At 41.4% G+C, this 17682-nt stretch overlaps 1 protein-coding gene across 1 annotated transcript; it reads right to left on the bottom strand.

Annotated features, from left to right (window-relative positions):
* Positions 1 to 7919: 7919 nt before the first annotated feature.
* DHCR7 (7-dehydrocholesterol reductase) lies at positions 7920 to 17464 on the bottom strand (the record flags this gene model as incomplete). The annotated part of the gene is made up of 8 exons (XM_082316903.1): positions 17439 to 17464; positions 13565 to 13668; positions 12443 to 12665; positions 11618 to 11708; positions 10741 to 10954; positions 10084 to 10288; positions 8999 to 9130; positions 7920 to 8384 (listed from the first exon to the last, which is right to left on the bottom strand). Exons 2-8 carry the CDS (start codon positions 13660 to 13662, stop codon positions 7920 to 7922), a joined length of 1428 nt encoding a protein of 475 aa, XP_082173029.1. The 5' UTR covers positions 13663 to 13668; positions 17439 to 17464.
* Positions 17465 to 17682: the final 218 nt, after the last annotated feature.

Here is a 17682-nt window from a genome sequence, read left to right on the forward strand (position 1 = left end):
AAACCAGTACAGGAGCAGTCAGTCAATTCAGCCTTGTGAAAGCCCACTGAAGTTACGCCACAGACAATTTTAAACAATAGAAGACACGTAGTTCATTGTTGTTGGTCAGAGAAACTTTGCTAATCCAAAATAAGGAACTGCATAGTATAACTGAGGACAGAATTTATTCTGTCACATCGGTTTAACTTTAGGGGACAGAAATACATATATGTTTTGAAATGCCAGACTCTTAGGCTATGCAGCTCTGCTGGAAGCACTGACACAGCAACAACTAAAAAGAGAGCTATGCTGAAAAGAAGCAACTCTGTCTAGGAGGGGAAAAAAAAAAATTATTTATTGGACTTATCTTAAAACGCAAGAGAAATCAGTGCAATAAGCAGCAAGCCAAGTACCATCTTCATGGCCTGTATGATACAACCTGGAAGGCAGAGTTTTAACCAGAAATTGCAGAACATGGATGTAATTTGTATCAAACTCTGCATTTCAGCTGCAATATTTTGAACGTTAACATCCTCAAAATTAATTTATCCCACACTCATGCTTGATTTTGGTGAATTGCCATGAGCTGTCTTCTTTTTAGGTGCATTCCACATATTCATTTTGTTGCTTTCTCCTCTTCCAGAGGAGGTAGCAGCAAGCGTGTGTTACACATTCAAAAGCTAAGAAGGAACATCCCTCTTCACTGACAGGAGCTGAGATTTTCACTCGTTAGTTTGTGGTAGCATGAACTTTTCAGCTACAACTGTGCACGAGTTACTCAAGTTTGCCTTCTCTGTTTTGGTGTCTTCCTACCCCTGATGTGTCTTTTTTGTCAGCTGGGATTTTATACACTAAAACCTACAAAACCTTCAGGCTAATACATGCAGAAAAATGCTTAGCAAACTCTTTCATAAGCAAATGTGAGTATACTGCAGGAAATCACAAGAGGAGGCATCACTCCAATAACATAATTTTATAAAGAAAACATTAGGAAATGAAATATGTCAGAAGAAAGGGACATTTCAACATCTGATAATTGTCCTCAATGCTAAGGCATCCATTTCCTTTCTCTTTCTCTCCATCTCCACCTAATTCCACCACAGCTGCAAACCGCTTCCCCTTAGCCAGCACAGCTGCCTCCCACACCTGGGCTCAGGACTGCCTGGTACACTCAATGACCGCATCAAAGCCTTGCTGATATTTGACTTGCAGAGAAAAGAGCTCTTCGATATGTGACCTGCAGCGTTACAGAGAAAACCCATCACTAAGCGATCCTCAATAGTAACTACAACATGCCAGCTGGAAAGCCAAACATTACAATAAACATACTCTCCAGACACTGAGATGGTTACTTATTACCACCTTAAGAAAAAAGAACGGACACATTTCCAGATATTTTAGGAGTTTATGATAGCCATTTGGTTGATATATTCATTTTTCAGCACAACTAAAATTCTGGAAAGGATATCCCATTTTTCCTCATAAGTGATGGGTCTTGTAGCACTACCCCCTGTAGACAGTGAACAGTTAAATGTGTTCCCCTCCACCAGTACATTTTTTTCTGTCAGCAGAGAGGTTTCTCTCTCAAGAAAGTGGTTAATTTTACACGCACAATAAAGTGATAAACTCTGACTTGAATTAACAAACTGCTTAATATGTACTTGGGTCACCTTGTCTTCAAGGGCCTGATTCTAAGTACGTTGAAATGGATAGTGAGCTTTGTTTTTCAATGAAGAGACATGAACATGGATACGTGGTTATAGACACTACTGAATTGGGGCACGTACTACTACAGCGTATCACGCCAAGAAAATCATAACCATGTCATATGAATTAGTTATTCTCTGTTCCAGTACTTACATAGCGTGCCAAAATATTTCGTTGTCCTCTTAGATTGTTTCTGTCCTGCTTCCTAGCATGCTAAGTTTGCCTGTAGGTCAAAGGACAGACTCAAGCTTAATAAATGTACTTATTATCCATGTTAATTCACATAACTGGGCTGTAAATATTTTGGACTTACAGTCCTTAAAAAAAATCACCTTCCAAAGGGAGATTATTATCAGAAAAATTAGATTAGCTAAGTACAAAGCTTGAGACAAGTCATGGAAGAATAAATTACTTTGATTTGATTCTTTCAATATTTCAGTAGTCAAAGAACTGAAGCCCTTTTCATACTAGGGAAATTTGTATTAATAATGTTACCGTATGGCATAGGATTAAATTCAACAGTCATAAGCTTTAGTTCGTATCAACGTCAAAACTATATCCTGGAATTTACCATTCATTGTAATCACAGTCGCATGAATTCGTTTCATATAGTCAGTCTCTTTGAATTTGTAGTTGATGGCTGATAATGCAAGTTCAAGAGTGCTAGCGTAAGGAAAGCTCTCAGCTGGCTGTCCCAAAAGCAGTTATCTCGCTCTCCTGTAACAGAAGCGGAGAAACCAGAACCACTCTTTTCTCCCTAGCCACTGTGCCTGCCTTAAATGGTTCCTCAAGCACTCCTGACTCCCAATAAAAAAGGACACTAAACATTTTTATAGTCACAATTGACAAGTTTTGTTCAGCCTAAGCCTTTCGTATTTCAAGAGACATATATCTGTAAGGCATTAAAAAGAAAGGCAGGGCAGAGATTAAAATGACTGTTCAGTTTTCCATTAATACATGTAAGATCTACAATTGTAGCTTGACTTACGTTTTCCACAACGTTGTATGTTTTTTTTTTTTTAATCTAGGAATTACCTAACTGAATCAAATCAGAGATCTACTTAGTTCAGTATCCTGCTTAAACAAAAAAAGCTTCAGAAGTTGACTCCTGTAGTAGCCAGCTATGAATTAATCAAGTCTTCCATAACTCTTTTGAACCGACAAAAAAATTTGTTTAAACACTTTGTCAAAACCTTTATCTTGACTAAGCTTAGTAACCCTTCCAACTCTTTTATTATTGGTTCCTAACCTGGATTATAAACCATATTTATCTGGATTGTCCAGATAAATACTTACAATTAAAAAATAAAATTCTTAATTTCCAATAGCTACAAGTTCCACACTATAATCACACAAAAGATATTTGTTAGTTTCGATTTTTGCAAAAGCATAGTGGATTTTTTCCCTTCAATATTTTTCCCTTCTGAACTAATCTCTTTCCAGTTTTCACTTCCTCTCCTCAGAAGAGCTTTCCTGTGGTTTATTCTTGTAATCATTCTCTGATCCTTCTACAATACTTTCTAGAGACACGGCTGTTGCAACACATACTTATTAGATTTTTTTTTTTATTTATACAATGTTAAGATGATGAAATATATATTTAAAATTACCTCAAATTGCAAATTTGTTACATAATTAGGGGAAAAAAAAAAGGTTTGAATAGCATAAATAAAAAAATAGTAGTTTCATTACCTGTCCAGTTGCCATAAAGTAGATCCATATCGGTAATCTGAAAATAAAAAACCAGCTTTTTTCCCCTTTTGATTTGACACACACATTTAGGCTTTTTTTTTCCTGTATGAATCGAAGCAGAAAAATACGCTATTACAGTTTTATTTTCAACTGCACATCACTTTTAACCTTCAATGAAGGTAGTGCATTATTTAAAATAACCAAATAACACAGCGCAGCTGTAGGTTAAGGTTAGCACATGATGAGAACTTAGACTGATAATTTAGAGCAGAAAATATTTTGCGGCTGCCACCACGAGGCAACAGCATGTACTTCTGTTGTCAGTCGTACTGTCTGGATAAAACTGGAGCGGAGCCATCACGTTTCATTACATCCTAAGCGCAGCTCTTTGGACTAGTCACCTAGTTGCTCAGAGATATCGATTTTAAAAAGGGTGTTTACATATTTATGAACTTGTTTAAAGGCTAAATGCATTATGTATGCTATAGCCCACCATTGAATTGTGTCAGCATTCTTGCAGGCTGGATGGGAATAAACTGAACTGTAGCTTTGACCAAGAGGTATAAATGATTAACCGTCCTTATGCTGAAAGGTGGAGCCCTGATCTCAGAAATGCTATCGTATCGCGATGCCATCTAGCGACAGGGGTTTTAACTGTGGGAAGGCACCCTCCCTCCCTACGGGTATTGGAAGTCCCCGCTCCCCACTCCCCTCCAACTGCAGATTGAATACTGACAATCTGTAATGGTTATACACTAGAAGATTGCGATTTATTTTTTTTCCTTAGGTAAATCTATGGTAATGGCAGCCTGAGACTTGCTCAGTCTTTTGTGCCCTGCTCAAATAGGCATTTGTTACTTTTCTTCCTACAATAATCCAACCAAACTACTTCAGTACTGCTCCAAGCAATTACCAGGAGTTTTTGCTGTATTTTCCCATTAGTTATAACCCAAGTTAAATAAGTACCATTTTACAAATTTTGGTATCTCTGTATTTGAAATTCCCAAAATACTGCAGACATACACTCTCAAAACTTGATAGGTGATATTGACAGCACAGTATCAATAAATATGAAGTATCAGGGCAAAAGTTAATCTAGTACACGCACCCACAAAACCTTCAAAACAAATTTTGGTTTTTTTTTTTTTGCGTTCTGGAAGAAATAAATTTAAACAGCACTGCCATGCATACAACACAAAATGTGACCCAGGCATCGCCCTGTCTGAAGATGAGCAAGTTGATGACAGCTTTTTAAATGATTCAGTTTTAAAGGGCGACATTCGTTGGCCACTGCTTAGAGTACTGCTTACACATTGCTTATGTTAGGATGAAGCTTACAGAATAGATAAAAATGTATTTCATGCCTCTCCAAAAATAATTTATTTATAAGAAATACAAACCTGAACAGAATTAGCGCTTTCTTTTCCAGCCAGATGCAGACCCCTGTATGCATTCAGTGTATGCTTACTCAGTCTGTACGCCACACAGATGGAACCAAAAAATGAAGACCTGTATGGACAGCAGGCAAGCCTGAAGAAGCAGAATCTGCCATCCTTACAACAAATAAGATGTGCGTTCAGCCCAGCAATGGCCTCTTGCTTGAAAACCCTCGCAACTAATTGCTTCCTACCATGAGTTTACCAATCTGACCGACGAAGGGTTCTCACTTGCGGCAGCTAGGCTATCTGCAGGGTAAACTGTTCTCAGCAGGAGCAGCAGTCTGCATCAAAGAAACAAATAAAAGTGCGTCCATGCTCCCATGTCAGACAGTACAGAAAATGGTTTGAATAATATGGCATGCAACAGAAATTGCCAAAAAGAAACATTTGAATGCACAATGCTCTCGTTACTCACAATACTGCCCTTTTGTTTCAAATTTCCCCAAGTTTATTTTTAAAAAGTGCTGATATTTTTATTAATCTTAAATGGGCAATTTCTTCCACTAATCATCGAGGATTTATCAGTGAAAAGAAGGGAGCATACTGTGCCGTGCAAGGCTACCGTGATTTAGAGTCCGGATTATCTTGCAATATTTAAATAGCCTTGGCATTAACAGCAAGCTGTCAGTGCAATGTCCAAGGCTAGATAAGAAAAGGATGCAAGTATGGGGCCTTAGGGAAGCTGAGAAAAGAAACTAGCCAATTACACCAGCTAAGTCAGGGGCAGCCTAAAGCAACGCAGTGCCAGCAACTGATGGGGTCCAACGGTCCTAAAAGCCCACACCTCCATTTTCCCTTCCCCTGAACGGAATTCTCTCAAATCAACCATGTTATAAGCATTGCCCCTTGGTGAGCTGTTAAGGTATTGGGCTATATATTTTCAGTAACAGCAATCGGCATCGTTTGTCCCCTCTCTGCCTTTCAGTATTTGCATTAAAAGTCCTCTTTGTTCACAGGAGTGCAAAGTTGAAATGTCCTACCGCAGCAACGCGGCCATTGCCAGTGGGCGTGCCGTTATTACGGCCATCATTCCTCCTCCCAAGGCACCATTTTGAATTGGCTACTGCATCTAAACAAATTTACAGATACAAACATGTTTAAAAGCATCATTAATGGAGACAGCCTACTTCCTACAAACAGCTGTTTCCAGACACGGAGCTGCAGCGTTTTGTACTGGATGCTTTTTTTCCTGCTTTTTACTTCCAGTGGACAAGAAAATGGCGTTGCCCCCTGCAAACTGGAAGTTCAAATGAAATCAGGAGCTGTAGGAAGGTGAGCTGCAATGACCTTTGATGTCCAGGATTTATACGAACTCTTATTCCACTGTATTAATTATCCAAAATGGTAACAATCCTTAAAGCAACACGCAAGCCTTAGGACACCTACCTCTGTGATAAAGATCAGTGCGGAACTGCGTCACGCAGACAGAAGATTGAACTGTGACTTCAGTATAACTGAAACTATGAATACTACTATGAAGTTTAGTACTGCCAATTGCATCATCAATTCCGTGTGCTTAAATATATAGATTTTAAGCAATATCTGGCAATATAAAGACATTATGAAGTTTGTAACCAGCCATTTGGTTACCAGGCATGCTACAGAGAGCTTTTTATTCCACGGGAATGCTTTGGGATTTGAGAATGGAAATTGTCAGATATGGCTACTCCCAGCCCCGTGAAAACACTGTTATTAACACCACTGCACCAAAACTGTTATCTGCAAGATGGTGATAAAAGAGTTACGAGGTCTGCAGACAGTGCTGGTGCTACAATTCGATTTAGAAGAACTTTCTCTGAGAAGGCATCTCTATACATGCTTGTACGTCCAGTTCTGAAACAAAGCCAAGCTACAAGATACATTTGTTTTCTAGGTTTGGAGAGAACCTTTTTCTCCTGCCAAAACCATCCTTACGGCAACAAAACCAAAAGGCACACTCACCAACACACCTCGTTCAAATCTGCCATGAAGATCAGTGCATTTGGCAGCTCCTACAAGAAACCAATTTACACAGTTATCTACTGACTGCAAAAACTAACTGTATATTTATGTGTAAAAATAAAAAAAAATGTTGATTCTTTTAGCTTGAACATAACTACCGAGCTCATTACAAGATGCATGGTTAATACTACGATCCCTCTTTCTTATTTGTTTCTCCTTTATGTGTTCTTTAACCCGCTCTTGGAATTGCACTCTTTGAAGAGCTTCTTTTGAATCCGGTAACTTTGAAAGATAACTATGTAACAAGAAAAGAAATAGCTGAATGGAAAATGAGCAGTATTTTTTACTTGTCTTGGAATGAAGCATTTATTTCTTAAATTTTTACAAATAAGATTTCATACAAATGACAGAGAATGAAGTTTTCTATCCACACTAAAGAAATCAATGTATGCTCAGTATCTTCACAAAGCAAGTTTGGTTTCAGTATCAAAATAATATCCAGTTGGTCAGGCACCATAGTCTCAGGTGCTGTCAACTAATGTAACTTTTGAGCTATAGCAATTTATACCAGCTTTCACAAATATTTGTATTAGATTATAAAAATCTTCCCACACACCAGTTTTGGGTCAGGTTCCCCAGTTCAGTATTTCCCCAAGTAACCTCTTGAAAAGCAACAAACAATAAAACCTCTTTTGGGGAGTTACTGACTCTAAGTTATGACTGTCACAAGCAACCACGTCATACGATTTCCTTCATGAAGAGATCACACAATTATTTTCCTCCTCTCCTAAGTCACTGGAGACTGGTGCCAGAATCCTGCTATTCTGAAGGGTAAGGCTTCCTCCCATCTTTGGGGGATTTCAGGAGTCTCAATACCTGCAACTTTTCTTCAATTCAAAGTTAATTTTAAGGGGGGGAGGGAAGTTCCAGGTAAGAGAGTCTTCTAAAAAACCAGGCCATTTCAGTGCCTCATTTCATTTACTTTAAATACAGTCTGCCTACGTGTTCCTTCAGTACAGCAAGGATTGTTGTCCAGCCACCTTTTCTCCTTCAGAACCGTATGAGTGTCCTTCACAAAGGATTTTTGTTAGTTTATGTGGATAAACTGTCTTCATCTCCAAAAAGGTTTCTTTTTTCTTTCCCCTGGATTCTGTGTTAGCCTTAAAATATTCCTGGTACGAGCCGGTAAGGCACTGCAGCAGTGTAGCGCTTCCAGTCCTTCCCATATTTGCTGAAGCAACGGTGTTCATCCCTAATGCAACGGTGGGTTAGCAGAATAGTCATGTAAACAATGTAGAAGTAAGGCAAGATGTGTTCAAACCCACAAGTCAGGCAATAGGCCAGGGAGCCCATCAAATCTCCTGTGTAGTTAAAATGGCGTGCCCACCCCCAGAATCCTGAGGTCATCAGTTTGCTGTAGTACTTGGTCCCGTCCACAGACATGTAGGAGCACTCAATATACTCGGGTTTCTTCCCCCATATCTTGCAGTTGCCATTTGTACGACGGAAGAGGTCCTTCTGGTGGTTGGTCATTCTGAAGATGTAATAGCCGATCAAGCCCAACATCAAGATCCCTGTGGCGTTAGCTGTGCACAGCTGGACAGGGTGGTAAACCAAATACAAGCCCTGGGGAGCAAAAAAGAGACAATCAGTGATTTACTTTAAATATATGCTCAGAGTGCCAGACCAATTCCTTGATGTACAGTAACCCAGAACAGATGAGTAGAAAGAATAGGAAAATCCACCCTACCAGTAAAACCATGGAAAAATTTCAGAAAACTCTGCATCCTACATTTTCTTTCTCTCTCCAAAATTGCATTTCTTAGGCGGAACAAGAAGAGAGAAGTTGCAAGGATGCAGACAAACCAGGACAGAAGGGGAAAACAAAAACAGAACCAAAAAAACCCCACCAAAACCCAAAAAACTAAACCACCACCCACCAAAAAACCCTCAACCTGCATGAGTACAAAAAGGGACGGAAAGGAACTAGAACAATATACAGACACAAGAGAGAGTGACAGAAAAGGGGACAAAAGAGAAGGAGGGGAGGAAAAGATGTCAATTCCACACAGGGACAGTAAGCCTTCGAAGGAGTGAATTGTTACAAAGGATGTTGTAGTGGTTACTCAGTATTCAAACTGTCTAGAAACCATTTAAGATACAAATCAAACTGCTGGGGAAAATGTTTCTGGGAAGTTTCTTTCCTTTTAGCCCAAACATGTATTGTACCACATTTTTACCTGCAATGTATAGAGGTAAGGCAACCAAACACAGTCTCCCCAGCCCAAATACCATCCAAAATGATCATGGCATATATCAATGGTTTTCAAATACCAGGCTTCATTCCAGAAGAAGTCCAAAACATAAATACCCTGAAACGGAATAGTTTCACGTTAATAAAAGAGCACAGCCACCAGGTATCCTGTTTAACAGCAGCAGCCTAATCTTTCTGTGCTGTCTTGTGACAAGATCTCAAAACTGACTTGTGTTTTTATTTTAACACCTGAAAAACAGAGTATTAAGAGGAACATATCACACAAATACACTGCATCTATATAGATAAAGCAATAATAAGTAAGGCAAAGCAATACTAACCAAGATAACTAAGGAAAGTCTGCTACTGTAAGGACATACACTTAGGAAGCATACTCGCATTTGACCACCCCTACCTCTTCAGCTTAAAGAGTCTTATGCTTACAGAGAAGGGGAATGGAGCTTCTATTGAGTGGGCTCCCATTTACACATATCAATAAATAAATCCAAACTATTACCTGTACTTATTATTTTGGGGTCTTTTCAGTGGAAAGCACAGCACCTGACTGGCTGTTTTCAGGTGTGGAGACATCTGTAGTTCTGCACGTCTCTCACACACACATAAAGTTAGGTGCAGTGCTGCCCTCAGAAAAAAACCCTGCCCAATCTTGCTCTAGCTAAAGCCACAGAATTTGTCCTTGTTCTCTTTGGATTCAAGATCAGGCTGTGCCCATTTCCAGAACATAGGCTCAGAAGAGTATCTCTTAATTTAAGTTTACACTGAAATCTTCTGGTGCAGACAGGACCATGCCACCAGTAGCACTCCGAATGAATACAGCAAAGTATTCACAGCGGCACTTTGAATGAATACAAGTGTCCAAAGAAATCAATACAAGTGTCCAAAGAAATCAATACAAGTGTCCAAAGAAGCAAGTCCCAGTGCATCATCACTGAATGAAGTTGTTTGGGCCAGGAAAAATCGTCTAAGTTCAACTTCAGTGCAAGGACTTTTTTCTAATTTAATACTACTTTATTTCCAAATTGCTTTCTTATTTTCCTCCTCCGAATTTACCTGAAGGACGTTGACAAGGATCATGGAGTTGGTTACTTGACCATACAGCTCCTGTTGTTTAGCAGCATAGGAAAGGTTAATTAGAGTCCAGGCTACAATACCAGGGCGCCCATTGAAGAACAGCTTGAAATCAAACCACTTTCCTATTCGAGGGTTAAATTCAATCCCCATCATGTAGTCATAAAAGAAGTTGCCAGTGAATTTGCTAGAAAGCATAAAAAAAATGAGAAACGTCCGCAGTTATACACAAATACAGATAATTACTATTCTGACTACACATTTCGGATTCACTTGATGTAATGATAATAAAAAAACATAAAACCATATAAAATTGTGCAAGGTAACACAAATTGATCCAACCAAAGCATTGCATTAGTAGAGATAAATTTTCGCTTCACAGGTACCCTAGTTTAGTCTTGGTAACGCTTTTGAACAGTCTAACTATAACTATTTGTGACAAGTGTCTGTGACACGGAGGCTGCCAGTCACATGGCATGTAGCATGAAAGAGAGGATGGTGCTAATGAAGCAAAGAACCACAGTCATACATTGGCCTAGCTACTTGTGCCAGTAAAATATATTGTCACTATTATTCTGTGCAGCATTCAATTTATATGTCTGATTACCTAGTATTCTCTCATTATTAAAAACCACATACCAGTCTTTGGCATTGGTCGGGAAAAAGTAGCTTTTAATCATTGCAAATGTGGAAACTGCATATCCCAGGACGTTGGCACACCACAGGAGAGGAATCCAGTTGTCAAAAATGATGGTGGGTGAGAACCAGTGGAAGTAATAGGCATTTGCAAACCAAAGCGCATGGGTAACGATCCAAGCCTGAAGTCCATTGATTTCATACTTATTCACTACACCTAAAACATGAAGAAAGAAATTGAATGTTACTGACATTGCATTAGTACAGCTTTTTATTAATATGGACACGCATACAACATACAGAAGCTCAATCAAGTGCTCATGAAATGACCTCACTCTCCTCACCCTCCCAATTAAATATCTTGTGGCACTTTTCTGAAAGTTTCGTTAGACTCTGCTGTAACCATCAGGCTTTGTTAGGCTGAGTTTTTCTCTTCACTCTTGCTTCACGTAACAGTGAATTTGGAGTCTCCCCTAAAACTGAGCAAGGTAACAAGTTACACCTAGTTCACATCACGCAATTTGTTCAAGTCTCATGGGTTAACTTAGCTTCAGCAGGTGCAACTGCACTGACAAATACTAGCAATAGTCCACTCCTGATTTTAAGTCCCAAAATTATCAATCTGTATTTTTCCATTGTTGGTGTGGTGCCTGCCATATCAACAGCGTTACTAACAGTAAGAGATAGAATTTCTATCATTTATTCTAAGAGATGATGTAGATTGCTTTTATTTTTGTTGGAAGTAAACATATGAGGAAGGCGAAAGCATTTATGCCCACATTTCCTCCAGATACATACGGGTTATTCAAGACTGCAACTACAGAAATACTATTATTTTAAAAGGTTGTATGGTGTGCATATAGTCTAAGGAAGAACTTACCAGCAGGGGTGACAGCACCTTCTTGTACACCTCCTACATATCCAGGAAGAAATTTATGGCAGAAGTCAGGAATGAACACATACAAAAACACCTAGAAGAGAGAGAATGTATTAACAGCAAAAACAGACAAGACAACCCCCCAAAAAACACTATCCCTTTCATACACATACCAAATATAATAAGACGCGGCAGTTTCAATTAAGTATTGGATAAGCAAATATGACAAGATTTAGCTGTTGTGATTTTAGACTAGTAATACATCCAAGCTATCAAACAATTCTAAAGATGTACTTCATGTATGGCTGTCATCCTTTTTTTGGTGGGGAGGCAGGACAGCTGGTAACTAGATTCAGGTCCTTATCCTTTTATTTTGAAGTTAATCTGTGTTAGATGTAAGTTGTTTTCCAATTTGGAAAAAAAATGGTTTGGTTTGGTAAGTTTGAAGATATTTTACAAATACAAGTTATATTTCATACATCAATGTTCTTTTACTGTCTGTCTATAGAAAATATCACCCCTTCTGCAGTGTTAGTTTATGATATATTTACTGTGTATTAATTTGAAACAAATGGCTATTGTTATTATATAGTTGCTTTTTCTTAAAAACCATGTCAAGAAATATGTCACACAAGGAATATTTGTGTATAGTCCCTACATATTTTTCAAGTGCATAAGCTTCATTTGGATTCCAAGCAGCCATGGAAAATAGAAATACCAAAGAGTAAAGGCCAGTGCGACATTCCATTATCCTTCATGTAAAAGGATTAATCAAACAGCTGTTTGAAAACCCAGCCGCTACATCTAGATCATAACTCAATAATATACCTGGAAAGAGACCCAAAGGGTATAGATGCCAGCAGCCCTATAGGTCAGTGTGGGAGTCTTGTTCCAGATGTCAGACAGATGTTTATTCCCCGTGAGCAAGTCAACGAGTGGATCGATCAGAGAGCATTGGTACTGGTCACAGGACATTATGAAGTAATAGACGATAAGTGGCGCAAACATGAGCAGGAAAAGGATGCTTGCCAAGGAAAACCAGTCCACCTCCCTGTAATCCAAAACAGAGCATTTTTTTTTTTCCCAGCTTTCAGTTAGAACAGTGGTTTGATTACGTCAGGCAATTTTTTCAGTGGACCTTCTAGACTAACTGGATGGAAACTGAAAATGTTTTCAGGGCACATACATTTCTTTGGGTCAAACAGCTATAAAAAACTTAGCATGTTACATACTTCACCACAAACTGTTACAACGATACACTAGTTGATCAGAGCAACAGAACAGATAATAACTCCCCTCCAAAGAGCAGATTATTATTACAGCCTGCATGTTTTTGATGGCAATCATGGGTATAACTGGTAGAGTATTCAGCTGGAAGTAGTAAGAGAATCACAAGAATATTATGCAAAGCTTGGAAACCCAGAAAAGATGCACCTTGGGCAGCCATGAGTTGAACTTGCTCTACCGCACGCTGTGTGTAGTGGCAAGCCATATAAACACGCACGGCTGTTTCCAGCTGCAATGCAATACTCCACTAATACTTGCACAACTCCCTGAGAGCAGAGATATGAGTCACAAATCTTGCTACAGCAGGAGGTGTCAGTTGGCAATACCACAGATGGATGCCCGTTTTCCAAATCTCAGGAAATACTTTGTTCAGCCCTTGAACACACTACAAATGTTACTGATTTTTATGATTTTCTTTCCTTTTTTGCAAGGAGGACTGTGTATTAACCCAAGCCATCTGGCAAGCTCCCTGTCTTAAAAATCTTGAAGAACTCTTCTTCGGCATCTGTAGCTACAGCTCATTATCCATGAGCTTTCAAGAGAAGGGCAATGCAACAACCTGTTACAAATGGTGTGAAGTTTAAAAGGAATGTAGCACCTATAAAAGTAAGTATGAACCAATTTGAAATACAATGACGAATTAGGGTCATCAGCTTCTCTCACCATGCTCTTCCCCACTGGACTTGAGATGTTCGAGTATCATTTTGGATGCTTTTGTGTTTTCTTTCTTCAGAAGGTTTTTTCTCCTGATGGGCTGCCATGATGTCCTGTATGAAAGAAAATATTCATGGTATTACTCCAGCTGGTTCTCAGTAATTCTTATGGCTCTACAGAAGAGAAACACAAATAAAAGTTATTAAAAACTATTATATAGCGTTCTGATTACAAGAAATTTGGGGGAGGACGGTAGGAAGGAAAAAATCCTTCCCAATTCCTCATCATCTTATATTCGGCAAAACACAATCAAAACACTGATGTCGAAGTAATCTATTAAACTTCTTGCTAACTGGAAATTTCTTTTAAGATATATTGTATAATATATGGCTTATTACTTACATGCGAGACGCAAAGGGAAAAAACTTTTGCCGTGTTCTTATAAGCCTCTGAAAATAAAGTTCTGTAACTAATTCCCTTTCTTAATTAGAGAAATTGCTACTATTGTAACATTACCTGTACTGGACCTTGGCAAATTATGTACTTTTCCCCAGACGCCTTGCACCATATATATTAGCTACATCAAAGAAAACAGGATGACAGTTTATAATCCCATCTAAATCAGTAAGAACAAAGAATGACTTACTAGGCAACACCTAATTCTCTCTGTGCAACATGCATTACAGCTTTCTTTTGCTTTGCCCAAATACTTCTTTTGTTAAAGATCATCATCCCATAATCTGAACATTTGGTAAACCTCCCTCCAAAAAAAAAAAAAAAAAAAAAAAAAAAAAAAGGTATTTTTCCTGAACTTTGTATCGTGGGAAGGTATAGCCTCTAAAACACACAGAGTGTTGCAGTTTGCCATTCAGGGCAGAATTTGCTAACAGTTGCTAGTTTTGTACCTTTTCAAGCTTTGATGTTTTAACTCAAACCAGAAACTAGCAGTTATTTCCACTGAAACAGACATGGTAATACAACACACTGCCAGGGCCCCGAGGACACTAACAGGCCTTACTGTCCCTGCCTGGCCCAGGGCCTCCCCTGACCTTGCCCATGGGCCAGGATACCCATTTCAGCTGATCCCAGGGCCATCAATCCCTGCCCCAGTGATGCCATAATAGTGCTGGTCTCCAGCTCCACCAGAGCCCTGCCGCCTGGCTATGGGTCCTGCTGAGCCAGGCCTGACCCACAGGCTGACGTCCTGGCCCAGCCGCATCCCCACGGCCCTGCCTGGCCATCCTGGGTCTGTGTCTGACTCCGCTTGCCCTCACCAGCCCTGACCCTGACCCCCACACCTGGGCTGGTGGCCCCTGCCTGGCCTTGGCCCAGCCCTATCACCACAGGCCTGCCTGGCAATCAGGGGACCTGACCCTGACGTATGGACTGACTTCCCGGCTTGGCCGGCCTCATCACCGTGAACCTGCTTCATTATCTGGACTCTTGGTTGAACCTGGCCATAATCTCTGTGCCTGCCCTGCTCACCTGACGGCGGTACCATGGGACTGACAGGCAAGCCCCTCTCCACAGCCGTGCTGCCCCCCCTGAGCTCCCAGCTCCTGGCCCCTTAGGGAGCAGCAGGCTCTCACTGCTCCCCAACACATTAAGAAAAAGGAAGATGCCTAGCTGCCAAAGCAAGGACATGTCAGACAAGATCAGCCCAGCTGCAGGGATCACACGCCACCTTCAGATTCAAAATATGTAGTATGCTACCCGGTAGAAATCTCCCCCACACAATGCATTTCAATAAAAGTTTTTATTTTCAGAAGTCATCTGAAGAGAAGTTTAATTGCTCCCCTTGCCAACTTGGTTAGGCAGAAATCCTAAGCAAAGAATGCAAGAAGATACATGGGTGGCAGGAAGCTTACGTTATTTACTATTTCAATTATCGTAAGTGCTAACCACCGCCCTATCTTTCAGCAGAGACATTTTAAAATGCGGTCAGACTTCTGGCTTAGACTTGAGCCAGATTTGAGGCAGAAGTCGGCATCCTTCCAGGTATCAGTACTTTCATACAAGGTTTCTAAAGCAAGTAAAGAACCAGCCTCAAGAGGAGGTTATTGATCATGTATGAGAAGAAGAAAGAGGCAGGACAGGAGATTCACTGCATCAAGGTTACAGTGTGGGAGCTTACTCCAGTTATTTGCATTGGTTTCGCTTTACAACAGTAGTGCAAATTCTTACAAGGAACAGTTACAATACTAGTAAAAATTTTGCCAAGGTAGAAAGGCTCTTATTCAGGAATCATCAGAATTGGAAATATTTAGGTCAGATGAAACCTCCGACGTCATTTTGTCCAACCCCACTTGCCCCTGCTGACAGCAAGGACAACTTGGATCAGGCTGCTCAGCACCTTGCCCAGTTAAATTTTGAGTATTTCCAAGGATTCCACATGCTTTGTCAGTCCTACTGAGAAAGCAGGCCTCTTTTCTATGAGACCCAGAAAAGAAATCCTAGGTTGAAAATTTTCGTAGTGTTTAGTTTTGGTTTAGGCTCTCAAGTAACCAAACACTCCGGCTATTTTGCAGAGCTCAGCAAACCAGATTTGAAAACTCTGCTCAGTCTGCTGAGCACTTGTAGAAAGCCTGCCTGCCGCTGGCAGCACCTGGGATTTTGTGCAAGACCCACACACACGCCCAGTTTATCATTAATCCTACCGGACAGCGCAGAAACAAGATAATCATCCCATTACTAAACCTGGGAACTGGCTAGATGAGAAAAGCTGGCATCCAATAGGTTGCATATGGGATCCATGCTTCCCCCCTATTTAAAGGCCAACAATTGCCACCAAGTTTTGCCTTTCTATAGAGCAATTTAAACAACAAGTGCCTGCTTAGGACTATTCCCCTAAACGGATACACCCCCGTCTGACAGACAGCTATGCTGGCAGCAACAGTCTCTCACGTTCAGAACTATTCCCACGTCACTTAACACATGCTAAGCTTTCTGGATCAAGACTCCCATTGAAATCGTACTCCTATCAGGGACTCTTTCAATTTCTATAAATGCAAGCTTTCTGTTGCCCCACTAAACACGCCCCAAATATTGCTTTCCTAAACCCTCAGTCAGCTTCCTAACAAGAGCCTGAGGCAAAATTCACGATTCAAGTATCACCTGCACAGAGAACTCCAGAGACGCACTCGTCTTCTGAATCCAAACTTCAGGGCTAAACGATGTACTGCGTTACTGCTCACGCTGCATTACAGGAATAATCACACCAACCACACAATTCACTTGGAAGCTCTCCCCATCTGGTGCCTAAGCCACATATCTAATGTACAGTTCACGGAGTAAAGTTCATATAAAGTCCTTTCAAGCAATAACAGGTATGTGTTTGATGCTTTTCATCAGCATGCTCTGGACGTACTGAGGAGGATCTCAACCAAATGGAAGTGTGGCAAAAAAAACCATTTTTAGATTCTGTACTACAAAAATAAGGGAGACTCCTGTTCATGAATATGCATTTTAAAGGAAAATCCCTAGCAACATGCAATATCCCCCAGAGCCCCGTGCTTTGCACGGGGAGGAGCGGAGCGGCAGGCTGCCCAGGCGGGGTTCGCGGACTCAGGCGGCAGGGAGGGCGGGCAGCCCCTTCCCGCACGCCGGGCCCCTCGGGCGAGACCCGGCACCTGGGGTATTACCGGCAGCGGGGGGCCGCAAATTAAAAACAGCCTCCGGAGCCGGGGGGCACTGACCGAGCCGATGGCGCCGCAAACGCCCCCTCCCAGCCCCGTTCGCCCCCCTCTGCCCCCCCGCTCCTCGCCAAGGCCCAACATGGCTCTCAACGAGGTAACGGCCACCGGCCCGAGACCCCGCTGGCGGGCGAGCTCGCCGGTTCGGCAGACGCTGCCCGCTACCCGGAGGCGGCTCAGGAGCCACTTACCAGGGGCAGCTCGCCAGCACCGCCCGCCCGCGGCCGCCCTTCCCACAGCGGCGCTCCTCTCCCGGAGAAACGACCCCGGCCCCACCGCGCCCCTCAGCCGGTACCGGCGGCGGCACCGCTCTCCTCAGGGCACCGCCTCTCCGCCCCGCCCCCTTCCCGCCACCCGACCAATCCCCGCCGCGCTCCGCTCCGGTCCGCGCCACCGCATTGGTGGAGCGCGCTCAAGCCATGGGCTGAGGAGGCG

Source organism: Platalea leucorodia, assembly GCF_965183815.1.
Source record: "Platalea leucorodia genome assembly, chromosome: 7".
In the NCBI taxonomy this organism is placed as follows: Eukaryota; Metazoa; Chordata; class Aves; order Pelecaniformes; family Threskiornithidae; genus Platalea; species Platalea leucorodia.